General features: G+C 42.7%; 1 protein-coding gene across 3 annotated transcripts in view; it reads right to left on the reverse strand.

The window, feature by feature from the left end:
* The window catches only part of UBE2E3 (ubiquitin conjugating enzyme E2 E3), a 57,072-nt gene extending 42,116 nt beyond the window's left edge, over positions 1-14,956 (reverse strand). For 2 of the 3 annotated variants that reach the window (XR_010306430.1, XM_064161840.1), the window contains exons 1-3: positions 14,710-14,956; positions 13,318-13,520; positions 11,183-11,233 (exon numbers count right to left, since the gene is read on the reverse strand). Coding sequence is in view for 2 of the 3 variants with exons in the window: in XM_064161840.1 (XP_064017910.1) it covers positions 11,183-11,233; positions 13,318-13,511 (245 nt within the window). In the remaining variant the exon portion in view is untranslated. Of the gene's footprint in view, positions 1-11,182; positions 11,234-13,317; positions 13,521-14,257; positions 14,331-14,709 lie in introns of those variants that run through there. The other variant, XM_064161847.1, reaches the window with a different exon arrangement.
* Between the last annotated feature and the right edge of the window lie 297 nt (positions 14,957-15,253).

The following is a 15,253-nucleotide window of genomic DNA, read 5'->3' on the forward strand; positions in this document are numbered from 1 at the left end:
CAGTTACTTTCAAAAAAGGGGCAAACCAAACTCAAAAACTGAGGTAGGCAGGTTGCTATTGCAACTCTTTGCACTACCCCAGCAATCTCAGCACTCTGTGGAGGAAGAGGAATGTGGAGTTAGGCATTACTGGGCTGTATAAAATTTGTGTGGATATCATACAAAACAGCTACTCCAGACAAGCAAACACTTTGCAGCTACAGGCTGTGCTTCAAATAGTTTATCATGTGAAGATCACCCTCTCAGATTTGATTACTGCTTAATCACGCTTGTAGAATTCTAGCTTCTACAGTATCTCCACCTTTTGCATAAGAGGTTTGTTTAATCACTCAGACTATGCTTAATATGCAGTAGGTTGTGCTGTGTAACTTAGACCACTTAAATTTGCTTCCATGGGAATATAGTGGCTGTTACAGCACTCATTATAAGTAGATTTTAGCCTCTTTAGACCTCTTCGCTCTTTGCTTTATAGGCTAGAAATTAAACCAAATCTCACCTTTCCCCCAAGATGTCGAAGTCCAGAACTCTAAACACAGAAGTGGGTTTTGACATAATGTTTTTGGTTCACTGTGTCCTTACTGGTGTCTGTAGAGGGAAGTGCCACTACATCTGTAATGTGCCATCATGGCTGTAATGTCCTACTACAGCTTCTGACATCAATATTAATGAAATAGATAGAGATATGCCGTAGGCATCTATGAACGAGTTATGATGAGCACTGATGTACAAGTCATCTGACCATCCTTGCACCACTTCATACATCCCAGGGATCTTCCAGCCTAGATGAGGACTCTGATGTTCAGACACCAGTGGGAAGGACAAAAGCCCGTTCAAGTATGAGCACATCCCTGGCAGTGCCTGCACAGTAGACAAGTCCTTTCTTTGTTAGATAAGTTTCCTGTGAGGAATCTAGCTGTCCATTGTTTGCTACAATAGCTGCAGCTTCACAGCAAGGACTTCCATCAGCTCAACATATCTCCTATTGCTTAGCTACTAATCTAATGTAACATTTTTTTATTATTAATATTTTTCTCCCAAATTCACTCTGCTCAAAGCGTTTACAGTCTAAATGCTTCACTTAAAATGCAAATAAAAATAGCTTTCTGCTGCCAACTTTCACTTACACAATGTAAGCCATCAGTGTTTCTCTTTGCTGTTTATTTTCCATTTGTCCCATGGCATCTGACCTCTGTCTTCAGTATCTTTGCAACTTACACATCTAGGCTTCAGGGTGAAGTGCAAGTCTGAGTTCAAACCTAAACTGTCTCACTGCAACTCAAGCTCAATGAACTGACCTGGCCTGATTGAGAACCCTTGGCTTTCTGCAGCACCCTGTACTGCTAATCCAGTCATGGGGTGGCCTGAGTGCTGGGCATAGCTATCTTTGCTCGAACTATGCTAAACAAGCATCCACAAGTCAGGCTGGCTTCACAGGCTGAACTGCGCTCCTTAATTTCCTTACCGATTTCCAGCCCTGCCACTGAAGGGTTTCTGGCAAGGGAGGAACCCACCTCAAAGACAATCGCCTTGTGAATCCTTAAGGCTGGCCTTTAGCTTTGCAGTCTGCTCTCTGCCTTCATTGGCTACTTTCCCAGTGCCCGCACCCTTCTGCACGCCTCAGAGAGGAACTACTGAAGTTTATAGCAGCATTAACTCACCAGCTGGAAACCTGCCAGGCTGCTTACATTTTCACCACAATCTTCCCAGTCCTGACTCCAGAGGGTGCTTAGAGATAGGACCCATAGTCAGACACAGTATGCCATACCACTCATGTGCTTGGGTCCATTTGAGGGGCTGTGCACAGATGCATTTGGGCCTGCATATCTACTGCAAACTGCCTCTATGAAGCAGGGGACAAAATGTCCCTTGCTTGTGTTTATTTCTGTGGAAGAGGTACTTATGGGCCTGTTTAACAAAAGCACAGAAAACATGAAGTATCAAAACAGAAAAATGACCATGATCAACTGCACAGCTAGGGCTCTTCTTCTCACAAAGGTGCTACATCTCTGGAGTAGAGCTGAGGATGTGCCCAGCTCATTTCTAGCTAGCAGAACATTACAACTTGTGCAAGGAAAGCTGGATTGGATTTAACATTAAAACAAAGCCACAATGAAGGAAGGGGGGAAAAAAGGCAGAAAAATCACAATGTTTTTCCTTCTTTTAATTGACGACAGGAAAAACACTTATGTGCTTCCAGTGACATTTTAATAATTACTGCTACTGTTGTTGCTTTAAATCAAAGAAACTGTATCTTTTCCGGGATGATGATACTATAAAACTCTGATATAGTCTTTAAATGAGGGGAAAATCACTTCCTGATGAGCTTTCCTTTAACATTGTCATGTTAATCCAGTGTCTCAGAAAGCTTGGTCAAACTGGTCCTCAAGAGGTCACTTAGTCAATTTCCTGTTTACAGACGGAATCAACTTTATCTAATCTGCTCCTGACAGTCATTCGTCTAAACTTTTTTTCTTAAAAACTTCGGGAGACACAGATCCACCACCTTCTTATGCACACAGCCTTTAAAGCTAGGCACTCTTCATGTCTAAATTAGGTCTTCATTATGCAATTTAAATTGCTCTCCACAACCACCGGACCAGACCGGTAATTATTGCCTTACTTTACGTCGCACCAATTTTCTTCTATACGCAAAGGTTATTCTTTCTCTCTTTCCACCTAGTCCATGTTGCTTTGCAGCAGGGTGCTTAAAACTGAGTAAGGTACTCCAGCTGGCCTTTAGTAGTGTTGAACCAAATTGGATGGCTTTACACATCATATCTCCAAGTTTTATTTTTAATATATCCCTCTATTGTGACTGCTGTTCTATTTATTTCTCTTGCTGTAGCTGCACGTTGTTGATTCCTGGAAAGCACATGATCCTCAGAGTGCACAGATCCTCAGAGAAAAGGCTACACCTTTTCTGAAGAACCGCTCCTCACAGTCTCTTTTTTTTTCCCACCATGGATTTGTGCAGCTGATTATGCCTACTAAAGTGCTATGCCTTGCAGTTCTTATTATTACATGCTTTTTTAAGGTCACTTCCTATACTTGCCCACGTCACTTTGCATTTTAGTTCTGTTCCCCCATGTGCCTACAATCCATCCTTCCCTAGTGTTATTTGCAAATGCAGTATGTATATACTCTAGTCCAGATTCCACCTCAATAATGAAAACATGAATTACTAATGACTACAGACCCTCTTTACAAATTCTACTCACCTACTGCTAAGTAACTACAAGTTACTGTGATATTTCATCAAGGAAATCTCTTCCCTTCTTCGTTTCTGAAGGTGACACATACAACAGTAGTTTCAACACTGCCAGCTAAATCTAAGTTCTTAAGAGATCTGCCCAGTTTCTTTTACAGTAAGTGCTACAAAATTAACAACTGTTTCACCCACAGTTCTAAACTAGATGAAAGTGAAGTGCAATCTCTGCATAGGGAAAATTAATCCAAATTAATGCAAGTAGGCTAGGACTCATTTATCACTAGCAGTTACTGCTCCAAGTAAAGCATCAATTTAAAGTTACAGCATAGCTCCTGACTAGCTTAATGGTATCACGCTCCTGTCCTAGATGGCAGCTCCTGCTTACTTAGCCCCTGAACCCAGAAAACATGCCCAAAGTATTCTTCATAATGTCTGTATTACCTGTTTCAAATGTTCCACTTCTAGGCAAATCCTAGTTACAACAGCTCCAGGAAATCTCCACACATGAGTTTTATATGAAATAGTCAACTCATTTGAAATAAAGGCTTTAATGTAGTTTAGCTTATTCTCTTTTATTTGCACTTGGTTAATTAGGTGTCCCAGGTCTGTACAAGTAAAGATCAAATCAGGATAACTGATACAAACAGACAAATCAGTTTGATGGGGAAGCATTCAGTGCGGTAGGACCTTGCCATTTATACCGTTTATCACAAAGTAGATATGACAGGATGGCGGTGGTGAGCAATGCACAGTTTGAGTGTAAAAAGAAATATCTATATATGGCATATTTTAATCAGTTCTATCACAGAGCCTGAAGGGTGTTTGTACTGGATATCTGAAGAGCAGGTTTGTCTTTAAGTCTGAGGACACATGACTTCACACTTTTTTCCAATTTTTTTTTGCACAGCAGTGCTTGAAAAATTGTTTTAAAAACTGATTCAGCTTGGACTCTGCTATTATTTTCAGGTAAAACCTCAACAAAACGAGGGTCAGTTCTCCAGTACCAGTAGCTGAGTGAAAAGTGTCTGAACTATTTCTACAAGTGTAGAGTAGCTCGAGAGCCATAATTTCTTTTGGTTTTGTTTTTTCCATTTTGACAGTAATGTTAATAAAAATTGGTGATTTATATGAACTTTAGACAAACACACAGATATTTAAAAGCACATAACATAGCACTATGGACACTCCTTATACAAGTGACTACCTTGCAAATCTGTAGGCATGAAAACTTACTTCCAAGAGTAGATATGTTCATTGGCATTGCGCGACTCTGTCTCAATTATGCCACTGAGATTACTTGCATGAGAAATTCACTATGTAGGGGCTCGTAAAAAAAAACTGGTTTACAGCTTGCAAGAGGTCAATAATAGCACAGGAAAAAAACCACAAACAAACAAGCAAAACCAACAAAACTTGAGGCATTTTCAGCCAGTGGATCTCCACCTAGTCTCAGCTGAAAAGAAAGTAATGTAAATATTCTCACAATTGGAAACGTCCAGGAGTTACACAATCTTTTCACTGCTGCATTTTAAAAAGTATGTTAAAAAACAGCACATTCTAGCTCTACTTGGCAATTAAATGTTTTACTGAAACACCTTTCTACATTTATTTAATCCCTACTCCTTCAGCAGTTTCACAGACTACTGGGAAATGAGGTAAAAGCCAGCCTGCACACAAAGATGGGACAATCAGGCTGTTATTACAAATGTACAGGAATACAAAATCACCACATTTCTGATTGCTGTGCTAAACCATACTGCTCTTCCTACTCTCACCTAGCCTGTACTCCAATGCTAAGAAAGAAGGAAGGAAAAAAAAACAAGAGAAAGAATAAATACCTTGGTAGAAATAATTCCAGATAAATCAAGATAAAAATAAAGAGATCTTTAAATCACTGCAAGCCACTGATTTATGTTCAGCAACTAACAATGAAGGAATTGCTTTAGAAGGAACCGCATGGCAATTTTCAGAGCTAGTCAATACTAAAGAGTAGTATTTCAATATTCACTTGAGAGCTACTTCAAACATGCTCTTACAGGAGTTGTGAACCCTCTTCATTGTATTTTTATAACTACAACTGCAAACTTCTGTAGAGGGAAGGAATTGTTAGAAATAATGGTTGGGTTTGTGTTATGTTCTGAAAACTTCAGCTGTCTTGTAGCATGGATTTATTGCACTTGGTGGTGAGAAAGTGCTGGGCAGGAAGGGACAATAAAAAGTATCATATAACTATGAGAAGATACATTACCCACTAGAGTTTGGGTGCTGTTTTTTAAATTTTGCCCATTCAGCTTCAGCACAGGCATTTTTGTACATACTGCTAATATAGTGTCTCTTACACACCTTTATCAACTTCTCCTACAGGGAACTATTTGGAGTTCACAGCTGGGGTTTTCACTGCAGAGGTGAAAACAAACAAAACTGACTTTTTTTTTTCCCGTCCCTCAGCGAGACCAAATATTTAGCAATATGAAGATGTCTCTCCAATAAGAAATTAACAGAATAAATATAAAACCGAGGGACTGACATTGATCACTCCAACCAACCAACAGTTTGACTGGTTTGAAAGAAAATGCACATGTGAAGACTTGAGCACACATTTATGCTACTGTATAGGGGTCTGGTATTTGCACTGAGAATATTCTTCCTCCTACTGATTTCAAAAAAGCACAGAACTAACGCCTGGCTTTGACAAAGGAGAGATGGAAACTTATTAGATTTGAGAGACAAAAGGATGGATTGACTTATTCATACCCTGGTGTGTTTGACAAAATGCTTTGTGTGAACAATGCCTACTTCAAAGGGAGGGAGGAAAAATCCAGCAGTTAGTTTGAATCACCTATTTAAACCATTTAAGCAAACTTGGATGATTTCTTTCTTTCTTTTTATTTTTTGTCTCCCTCTGTGGGGAGCAATATGGAGTAATCAGATGAATCTGCTTAACTCACTGACTGGAGTAGTCACCTCCATGGCAGAACTGGAGCACACCAAAGCTGTAACATCTTCAACAGGCACAATGTTTGCAGAGCAAACATTTGCCTATAACCTAACTGTAGATAGAGTATGTTAGCAAAAGGAAGGCTTCTACCAGCTTAGATGCAGCACCTTTTTTGCTGCTCAAATCCAGCACCACCTCTGCACATGTAAGAGCCTGCACCACCAGCACAATTGTTCATTGCTTCTCATTGTTTCAGACAGCTCAACTGCAAAAGCTGAAACTGCTGAAGAACACCTTCACAATAATTCTTTAAATACCTACTGCAGTGCTTTCCCACTGGTGGGGTAATAACCGCAGTAAGGCTGTTACAAACATCTGGATTCGTGGGTCCATAACTAAACCAGTAAAGGCAGTCATCTGCCAGGGTTTTGCAGGCATTTTTCTTTGTGTCAGACTCCAGATCATGGGGTTGGGTTGGCAACCCTCTACTGCACAGAATTAGCCCAAGATGTGTCTGTGATGAAAGGGACAAATCCAGTCCTTAGGAAGCAGGAGAATCCTGTATTAAAACAACCCCCCTACATGTCTCGCTCTTATTGTGCTCAATATGCACACTTTGGAGTATTATTTCAATATAAGTTATTTTAAAATCAACTACTCAAATTGTCAACCTAATTGCAAGCCTAGGAGGGGCTACAAACAACAAAATCGTCACCTACTACCTTCTGTAGTATTGCTTAAGAAATTACATTAGTATATATCAGCACTCAAGGCCTGAAAATAAATAATAACTAAGACAGTAATTACTAGTAAGGAAAAGCTTTTCAGCAGATCTGTCAGGGTAGGCACTTAGTAGCTACAGACTGAGACAGAGCTGGGAACCTTTGGAGCAACCCAAGCTGCTTTTCCTTGGTAAGAATTTCCACTCCTCAGCAGCTACAAAGAAGGAAAGTTGTCTCTCTGACCAGTGCTCTAATACACGTGGTTTAGCCTGGTCTTTCTTCTATTTTTTTTAACCACTTGCTTTCAGATGTCTGATCTGTAATTTAATAAAAAGAAGAGATTAAAGCCAACCAACTATAAAATGCCTACATTCTTGCACTTTCTTGGGACAGATGCACTATTCTTAACTCAACATCTTTTTAAACCACATGAATTAGGCTCTGAGTGGATACACTGAATTGCTGTTTGCTTTCATTTCCTACAAAGTTTATAACAAACTGAATTTGTTGTAAAATGGATTGTAAACTATAAACTAAGCTGGCATGGCTGTTACCAAATGTACTTGCTACTGGGTTGAAATTCAAAAACTTTCACAAGAAGATGAACAATGATTAATCTTGGAATAGAAATGAGGAGGAGTGAGAAAAGACGAGAAGTACATATTTTTGCTGCTGTGGATCAGCAGACCAGCCAGGAACCAGTAAAGGAAGCTGCTATAAATCACTGTACCCTTGGGAATGGCCTCGCTTGTGCCAGCCCTAAAATCCAGGAAGTACAAAGAGTGTCAGAGTTAGCTGTGCCCTGCTCCACCTGAGCTGCGGCCTCCGCGTTGGGCAGGTCAGAACAGTAGCCTTAGATATAACCTTAACTACAGTGCTGACCTCTGATCTAAACAGTTTTATGCCATAAACTGAAAATACTTATTCCAGACATGTCAAACATATTTAAGAGCATCTCTGCAGCCCAGATTTACCACATACTGCATGCAAGATCTCAGCAGCATTTTCCTGAGAATGTAGAACAGTGAGGTTTGGCACATTTCCATACCTTGAAGTACGTATAAGCACTTGGCCATGGTTTGAAATCGAGCTGCCTAGGAGCAATAGGGCCAAGACCTTTTCAGCTTTGCTTTATGCTATTAAAAGCACAAAAGAAATTAAATACAGCACACTGCACCAAGTAGCACAGCTTTGAGTTAAGCCAGCAAAAGCAAGAAATGACAGGATCAGACACCTGTGTCCTCAGTTTACCTATCTCTCCTATGGCACATGTCAGACAGTAATTGACTCATTTTGGGCTCTTTTGCTGGATAGGAGAAAACATGAGGAGAAAGCAGTCCTTAATTTCCTTCCAGCATCTGCAATGGTTTAAGACCAAATCTAATTTTATTAATTTCAGAAGTCCTTCTTTCTTGGAAATCACACTGAAAACACATTAATTCAGATTACTACTTTATGTTACAGAATAAAGCTATCAGCATTAAGATATCAAGTTTATGCTTGGAAGCCCACAATGTAGTTCATATTTACTGCTTGCAAACACAACAAAACATTTTTTTTTCCTAACAGTTCATTGCCTGATTAACAGAATCAGAAATCAGTTTCCACTGTTGAGACAAGCAAGTCAAAAACTGCTATTCAGACATTTTTACTGTGCCTGTCATTCTGCTGTCCTAGTGCCTAAAATAGAAGTTAATGTGCAGCCCAGGCCTGCTCAGCACACCCAGGAGTGGGGCTCTCCTGGGCTCTGCCTTTTCACAAAGCAGATGTTATAGTAATAGCTTTGACTATGGGAAATTTACTGCTAGGAAACCTACGCCCCTTTGCATAGAAATCACAGTGCAAGCAATTGGTGTCATTCTATAGTCACTAAATCAGCCTCAGATATCCCTGATGGAGCAACTCCACATACAGTTACACCGACAGGTGAGAAGTGGGGACGGCCACTAGAGTTTAACACCATAGAGGAGAGTTAAGAACACTCCTTGGTACTTGTACAGCATCCTGTGAAAGTAATGTTTAATGTTTTGTACGTCCCACTACTGTATTTTCAAAACTGCTGATTTTTTTTATCACTTGTGTAACTAAATAACCAAAAGGACTATGGACATCCAACAGCAGTGGTTGGCACTTGTATTCTTGTGAAGCTTTAACATGAATTGCAAACGATAAGGGTAAACTCTAGAACTGGAGAGCAAACAACTTTGCATGACAAATTCTCTTTGGGAAAACTTACCACACAAGTATGTTTTCATTTTTAAATTACATGTAAATGTGCCCAAGCTATACAAGCATTTAAATGTGGGGGGGTTTATAAATTCTTTTTTCTTTTACAAGAAGCATAAAACAAGTAGGATTCTGTTGCTTGTTGTATGATGAACAATGAAGAGGTGTCATATGCCTGCTGTGACAGTCTGTTGTCTGATCTGTGCTACTACACTAGAAGAAAGCATGTTACAATCTTTAACTTCTCTGCACATACTACACAGCTTCATTTACCTCCTGATATTAGAGAGGCTCCTTCTAACAAGTCAGTTCCAATGCAGTGGTAGTCCTTTGGGCACCAAAACTCTGCTCAAACCATGCATTCAATTTCTGTTATAGAAGCCAGAATTTCTTGCAAATAATTTTTTACTTTGCAAAAGGTAGAAATGCACTCCTCATACAGTTGCTGTTGAGTAAAAGGGTTAATTAATCTGAAAAAAATACTCAAGGGAATAGAATTACTGACTTTCTCACTGGCAAAAAGAGAAAAAAAAATTAATCTTTTCCCCTACACTCTGTAGGAGAGAAACTGGAATGTTTTTAGACACAGTGGGGGGTGTTCATCATTCACAACAGCATTCCTGGGCATGCGGCAGTACCAGCCCTCAAGAAAAATCCTCTGCAATACTCATGCTAATATGAGAGGAACAAGTTTTGCCAAAGAGCTAAATATCAGATGGCACAGGAGAGCATGAGGAGGGGAGGCTCCTTTTTCTAAAAACCAAGCTGTACTCAAAACTGCTACAATTCTCTTATTGGCAACTGTAGGGCAAAGTGTTGGGTGTTCTTTTACATTGAGATACTTTGTCTCCTACAATGCCCCTTTGGAGGCTCCCAGTGTGAAGTGTCCAACCGACCCGGAACTAGATCACAATAATTAACTAGAAGTTATTTAAAACAGTTATTTCAAAACCGAAACAAAACCAAACAACACTTGCTCTCTCAAAAAAAACCCAACAAACTCAACACACATTTGCCTCTATTGAAGAGGGAGAGCCACTGATCCTGCATGCAAATACACCACACCGCCATAGGCAATCCGCAGCACAGTCCTCAGGGTAAGACACCTTTACCACAAAATCAGCAAAACACAGCTCTGGTTAGCCCCTGCTCTCACCAACTAGTCTGACAGCAGAGCAACTCACATTTTACTGAATTTGCAAGACCTGCACCAAGTCTTTCCAGCTGTTCAAAATGTCAAACAATTCCAACAGAAAATCAGAAAGCACTCTCAGCCTTTTTGCAAACGTGCAAAAGGCTGGTTGCCACAGACGAGCTATTAATATGAAGATACCTTGCAGCTGGAAATCTTACTGACATGCATCAAATGTAGCTTTACTGCAAATCTGAACACTGGATGATCACAGCTAAGGAGAATTTTTATGCATCTTTCAAACAAAAGTAAAACATGTAAAAGATGTAAAGAAACTAGCTAGCTATGCTGCTATTTAACTTTCTTACAGATCAAGTGCTCCAGGTATCATCACTTTATCTAAGACTAAATCACTTAATCTTCCAAGCTTCCTATTTCATTTTCTAAAACCTAACAGGAGTGTCTCCCAAGCTGGGAACATCCTTAAAAATATTCTCCAGACTACAGCTTTGACAACAGACATATATTTAAAGGCAATACTTCAGTTTATCTAACTACTAAGCAGCATAACAAGAGAAATTTATTTAATTCAGAAATGAGGTGATAACTCCATAAACCTGACATCCAAAAAGCCAGTTCAAACAACATGCAGACATTAAGTTGAAAGCGTCAGCATATTTTGAAGTTCATTTAATTAATGTTTCATGAAGGCAGTGACCAGCTACAAAACCCAAACTGAACGCACTTCACTATGTATATCAATCACTAATGACTGCACCACCACCATGTCAACAGAATAGCAAACTTCAATATCAAACGTTTCTCTCTATTTGTTCAATCTGCAGTATGCAATTTCTGTCTAACAGTCACTGATCATAAACACCAAGTTTCCCATTTCTTAGCCTGAGCACATTAATCTCCTACCACTGTCCACAATTTAGGAAGCTGTTACATACCTGCAGTTAGGAGGAGGATCAAGGGTTATTTCAGCTAGCTCCTTCTGGATTCTGTTGGTGAAATGAGAACAGACACAAAGCATTTGAGATAGTCTATAGAATAAATCAGGGAATTACACTGCCCTCTACCACCATGCAGTTAAATGCAAGATTGGCTTTGCCTTCAGTAATGCTAACATGGCTGCTTCCTCTTTGTTCTCAGAGGCATAACCCAAATCCCACAGCTGAGAAACTTTGCAGCTTTTTTCCTGCTCCATGCTGTATGTAAACAGCACGCTTACAACAGAGCTGGGTAGAAATGTCCTGCAAGCATTCAGAAAAGTAACTATTTTTCACATCCGAGCACTTTTTACCAGAGAGATTTTCTTTTCAAGCTAATATGCAAATGAGGCGGGGGGGGGAGGGGGCTGCACAGGCAGATTTGACAATGACTTTAACCCAGCGCTACAGACCTGCGACTGCGGCTGAAGAAGTGAAACGTGCTGGCAGCAGGCATACTCTTCACAATATTTTACTTAGTACTTTGCAGTGTGTTTAAAAAGTGGATTTGCAGAACTGCCAGGCAGTCTCTGTTACTGGAATAATCTCTCTGGATCAGCTTTGCCTCTCTCCACACCTTTTGCTGCTTCTGCCCCCCTCCTTATACAGTGGCTATATTTACATGATAAAAAGTGATAAAATACTTGAAATAAGCTATGCTTAACTATGATCTATTACAACCATTTCCAGGGTGTTAAAATCCAGAAAAATACCAAATACTTTTCACCAATTTAATAGTTTATTTAGATATGTAAGAGAAGTAATTTCAAGACAACCAGTAAATTCCTCTTGAATATATCAAATAAGACTTCCTTCAGAATAGGACCAAGACTCTGAATCTCAAGTGAATAGCAAGTGTTAAAATATGAGCTAGTAGAAACTGCTTGCACACCCTTGCACTGGTACTAGTAAGTTCAGTCAGACTACTGAACTGTTCTGAGATGTATGGAATTAGACTTTCAACAAGTAAGTGAAATAAAGGCATGAGGGGAAAACTGAAGTCTCAAAAGCCTGCATCTCAGGCTTCCTAAAGAGAAGCAATAACAAATTGCAAACCCTACATAGTAGTTTCAGAATTCTTCTTTAGCCAGTCCTATTTCAAAGAGTTTCTTTAACAAGCTCAAGAGTCATCAAAGCCACCCAGTCATACCCTGCAGCAATTTTAACACATTTCAAAAAGTATTTACTGAAGTCCAATACAAAATTACTAAAATGTTCCTAAAAGTTAGAACTACACTGTCAATGCTGAATAAGCAAAACTTGAAGCTGCTATGGCTACTCTACAGATTTTCTTGCTATAAGAAATTAGTAAACATAAAGAAGAGCAGCTCCAGGACTCGTACATCATGCTCCACCTCTGAAGACCACTGGAATCAAGGCATTAAAGTTTGCTTATTTCACACAGATGAACCCACAGAAAATTATTAGAGTGCATGTCTTGAGAAGTGAGCTGCTTATATGCAAACAAAACCACAACAAGTTTCTGAAACACAGACAAGTTTTCTAAAGTTTTTGATATTTAAGGATAAAGGTTACCTGTAGGACCTCATGGTTTTTATCTGCACATCTTAAGGGAGCATCTCCTGAAAGAACTGCAGAATGTGTAGAGCTCTCCCACAAACTGACATGAAAAGCTAGTCATAAGGCCCACAGAAGCCATTGGAAATTCGTGACTTCTTTAATTAAAGAGTGCTGATTGTCATTGGTCTACAGATCGTAATAAAATAGACCAGAAGGCCTCCACCCTATGCCATTCAGCATGGAAGCCTAACTCTGAAAAAGGGAGCTACAGCTGACACTCTCTCGTGCATTTTCACAAATATGAAATGCATGTAGGTGCCCCCCCAGGCAGCCTTTAAGATACAGAGTTCTCAAGCAGCTCTTCAAAACTCTTATGAAAAGTCTGGGTAATTACTACCCAAATAAGACTTGGATTAATGAGGATACTGCCCAGAAGGCTCCTGCACTACAAAAGCTGGTACTTCACTCTTCTCCACATAACATTACAAGAAACCCTCTGCCTTGGAAAATACAGGACAAATACTGTGCCTCAAAACACTGCAAGACACTAAAGAACGTTTTACTGTCCCCTTTACCTTTTAGCACTGGTAGACAGCTTAGCAGTAGTTTTGCTGGATAGTTTGGTGTTCTTCTTCTGCTGAGTGGCAGATGGTTTTCGCTCTTCTTGCTCTTCAGGTTCAGGTGCAGGTGGATCCCTCTGATCGGCATCTGAACTACCACTGCTGGTACTTGGACTTTCATCATCTGACCTCTGCCTATCACTGGACATTGTGGGGCACTTTTGAGGGGAAAGAGAAGCAAAGAGGCAGAGTTAATACAACAAGTAGGACTCTATTGCCATGCCCCAAGTTCCAGACAGCACCTGAATCAGTGACAATTCCATTTCACTAAGAAATTAACCAAAATATACTCCTTTGTCTCCTCCCCAGGGGCTGCAGTTTGACAGCTACAAAGCAATATTTACCCTTCTGAAAATACAGATATTTTCAATTTTTAAGCCCACTTACATTTTTTTCATACTTTAAACAATATGCCAATTGTCGACTTTGTTCTAAGGCATGAGACAGATTTAGCAGAGTACTTAGGCAATGCACATTAATAACTTATGACACATTGTAAATAACAGACCTCACTGAAAATGTTTTTTAAAAAGTCACTAATATCCTGTAAATATTTACATTGGAGCAGAGCATTTTATTGGGTCCAAACACCAGATTCCCCCCCCCCGCTCCCCCTCTCTCCGAGAAAATACATTTGCCAATAACACTTGGGTTGATTTCAGATGGAAATGTGCACTTGCTCTGCGCATTCAGAGGGCTAGGCTGGCGGGGGGGACACGACGGGGACGAGGTGGGTTTCTGTCGTCGTTGTTTTTTTTAGAAGAGAAAACCCCCAAGATGCATTTAAAGCAACTCGAGCAGCAGCAGCCCCGGTTATTTACATGGCCAGCAGCGAGAACTGCATTCGGCCACCACAGAGCTGCCGGAGGGGGAAGAAGCATAATTCAAACTACACCTTCTGCACAGCTCTCCCCGCCGCCGCTCCCCACGCAGCTCCACCAGGCAGACCGACATTTTTCCGTCGACCGGGGCTGGGGGGGGGGGGGGGGGGAGTGGGGAGTGGGCTGCCCCGGCGGCCGGGGGGGGCGAGGAGGAGCCCGACGGGGAGCTGCGGCAGGGCTGGAGGCGGCCGCCCGGCCGCGCTTTGTGGGGAGAGCCCGGCGCGGCGCGGTTCGGCGCGGCTGGGCTCGGCGGGCGGCGGCGGCTCGCCCGGCCCCGCACCGCACCGTGCGTGTGCACCAAGTGAGGCGTGAACTCGGGCCGGCTCTGCGCCCCCGGCCGCCGCCAGGCAGAGAGCGCCGAAAACAAGAACAAAGCTCCTCTACCAGCCCCCCCGCCTCCTCCCCGCCTCCCCCCACCGCGCTCGCCCAGCCGCCGCGGCAGCCGCCTCGCCCGCCTCTCCCTTACCTTCGCCGGCGTCCTGTCCCGCTGCTGGGTCGGAGGGGCGGGATGGCGGGGGGCCGGGCCGGGCCCGCGGCGCCCGAGGAGGGGACGGAGGCGGCCGGGGGGCTATACGGCGGCGGCGGCGGCTCTGTGGCCGGGCAGTGTGGAACATTGAGAGCCGGAGCAGGGGGAGACGGGGGGAGGCGCGGTACGGCCCCGCGGCCGGCGGGTGGCGCTGGCGGGCCCCGCTCTGCGGCGCGGGTTCCCGCGGCGGGCCGGGGGGCCGGGGCGGGGGGCTACTGGCGCGCGCCGGCGGGGGCTGGGGAGGGGGCGCCGGCGGCCTCCGGCCTCCCGGCGCCGCGGCCGACGCGGCACCGCCGCAGGAGCTCCCGGCTCGCTGGAGTTGGGGGGGGGAGGGGAGAGGGGGCGCTCGCTCCCGACTGGCTGCCGCCGGAGCGCGCCTCACCCCGGGCCGGGGGCGCGCAGGCGCTCTCCCGCCGCGGCCGGGGCCGCGCGTGCTCGGGGCTGAGCAAGGACAAAGCGCAGCGCGGTGGGGGCGGCCTTCGAC

This window comes from Pogoniulus pusillus, chromosome 2 (genome assembly GCF_015220805.1).
Source record: "Pogoniulus pusillus isolate bPogPus1 chromosome 2, bPogPus1.pri, whole genome shotgun sequence".
Classification (NCBI taxonomy): Eukaryota; Metazoa; Chordata; class Aves; order Piciformes; family Lybiidae; genus Pogoniulus; species Pogoniulus pusillus.